The 2,430-nt window shown below is 41.7% G+C and overlaps 1 protein-coding gene across 1 annotated transcript; it reads right to left on the reverse strand.

The window, feature by feature from the left end:
* Positions 1–965: 965 nt before the first annotated feature.
* Positions 966–1,930, reverse strand: LOC111908982 (uncharacterized mitochondrial protein AtMg00810-like). Its single transcript, XM_023904777.1, has 2 exons — positions 1,439–1,930; positions 966–1,331 (listed from the first exon to the last, which is right to left on the reverse strand). The coding sequence occupies exons 1-2, from the start codon at positions 1,928–1,930 to the stop codon at positions 966–968; spliced, it is 858 nt and encodes a 285-aa protein (XP_023760545.1).
* Between the last annotated feature and the right edge of the window lie 500 nt (positions 1,931–2,430).

A 2,430-nucleotide genomic window follows, 5' to 3' on the forward strand; every position in this document is an offset into this window, starting at 1 on the left:
CTAATGACATGCAGTTGGACTCATCATCATCTGTAAACAACACTGACCCCCAAATATAAGCAATATTCTAAAACACACATGGGTTCCAAGCGCACATAGGTAGTCCAAGAATCTCAAGCCAAACAACTCTATATGAAATAACAAAATCCTTTGTAATAGAAAAAAACTTGCAGAAATATTCTGAATTCTAGCATTGTTAGTAAAACTCTTACATGCTTTCATTAAGTAAAAAGAAATCCACACCTACATACAACCAACATACCTTATTTTAATTGAAGAGAACCCCTATTTAGTGCACAGGTTAATCATATTTGGTATCATGGAAGCATGACAAACCTCATCTAGTAAATTTGTTTTAGTATCTGTCATTCCTGTTAAATCTCATCCACCAATCATCACTTTACGCAACTGCTTGGATACAATGTGTGTATTAGTCCCTTCCCCTAAAACAAACTTTGCGTACGATTTCTCTTTCTCATTCCCTCTTTCTCTTTGTAAATTCACCTTCTGTTTTTGATCCTGATGGGTTTTTTCCTACTATAATCTCCTCTTGTCTCTTATATTTTGATATTGATGAAAATACATGGTAATTGCCAAACCATATCTCACATAGTCTCCTTTCCGGTTATTGATTATTCTTGAATTTAATGAAATGGACAAAGCCAAACCTTCTACCCATTCTAGATCTCTTCTGGGTAATATTGACATCAACAACAGTCCCAAGCTTTTCACATATTTTTCATAATTCACTTAGAAGCAAATCACCAGGCAAATTTGTCACGTAAAAAGAAATCGAGATTTTGTTTACTGCATCATGGTGCGACTTATTGAAATAATGGGTTTCCACACCAAGAGGCATGGGAGTTATCACATATATATAATAACTAAAGATACATATAAGTCCCTCAAGTATACAACCATAAAGAAAAGTCTATATAGATATAAAACTAGTCTAATATCCCCCCTCAAGCGAGAGGAGGTAGACCAAGACGAAGCATGCGACGGAACTGCTCAAACTGTGGCCGGGGTAGACTCTTAGTGAAGATATCAGCGAATTGAAGCTTGGTAGGAACAAACATAGTGACCAATTTTCCTGAAGCAACGAGCTCACGAACAAAATGATAGTCAAGATCAATATGCTTAGCACGCTTATGAGCCACCAGATTCTGGGTAAGAAATAACGCACTTTGATTGTCACAGAGAAGCGTGGGGTGATCGGTGGGCAAGGCATGCAGCTCCTGCAATAGATGAGTGATCCAGATGATCTCAGCAGTCGTATTAGCCATGGCTCGATATTTAGATTCACAGCTAGAGCGAGAGATAGTAGGCTGCTTTTTCGCACTCCAAGACACAAGATTACCCCCAGGAATATCGAGTATCCATATGTGGAGCGGCGAGTCTCTAGGCAACAAGCCCAGTCGGCATCAGAGTAGCTAACAAGCTTAATAGTCGGGGGCCGTGAGAAAGTGAGACCAAACGAGAGGGTTCCCTTGACATAGCGAATAAGTCGTTTAACAGCATGAAAATGAGCAATCGTTGGGGCAGCAAGAAATTGGCTAACTTGATTAACAGCGTAAGAAATATCGGGTCTCGTAATCGTCAAATATTGAAGGGCACCAACCAAGGACAGATAGTGAGTCGGGTCCTCATAAAGAGGGCCACCACTAACAAGGGAGGCGTTGGTAGCAAGAGGAGTAGGCATAGGCTTGGCATTGAGAAGACCGGCGCGTGTGACAATGTTGTGAGCATACTTAGTTTGGCTGAGAAACAAGCCTGTGGGATGATGAGTGGCCTCAAGCCCAAGAAAATAGTTCAAACACCCAAGATCCTTAATGCGAAACTCGGCGTGTAGTCGAGAAATGAAAGATGACACAACAACATCATCCGAGCCAGTAACAATCAAATCATCAACATACACTAACAGATACATGATACACGAGTCCCGACGAAACACAAAAAGAGAGGGATCCGCACGACTGCAGGAAAAACCATGTTGCACTAAAAACAAGCTGAGGTGATGAAACCATGCACGGGGAGCCTACTTAAGACCATAGATAGCTTTATTGAGCTTGCAAACATAATCAGGATGACGAGCATCCGCAAAGCCTGGAGGTTGATTCATAAAGACAGTGTCACCCAAATGGCCGTGGAGAAAAGCATTATTGACATGAAGTTGAGGCAAATGCCATCCGTTAATAGTCGCAAGAGTGAGAACAATACGAACGGTAGCCGCTTTGACAACGGGACTAAAGGTGTGAGAATAATCAAGTCTCGTCACTTGACTGAACCCTTAAGCGACGAGACGAGCCTTGTGACGCTCTACAGTCCCATCAGCCCGATATTTAGTGCGAAACAACCACCTGCAACCCACAATATTAGTCTGGGAGGTCGTGGAACAAGATTCCATGTCTGATTATGATGAAGAGCTGC

Source organism: Lactuca sativa, chromosome 4 (genome assembly GCF_002870075.4).
Source record: "Lactuca sativa cultivar Salinas chromosome 4, Lsat_Salinas_v11, whole genome shotgun sequence".
Lineage (NCBI taxonomy): Eukaryota > Viridiplantae > Streptophyta > Magnoliopsida > Asterales > Asteraceae > Lactuca > Lactuca sativa.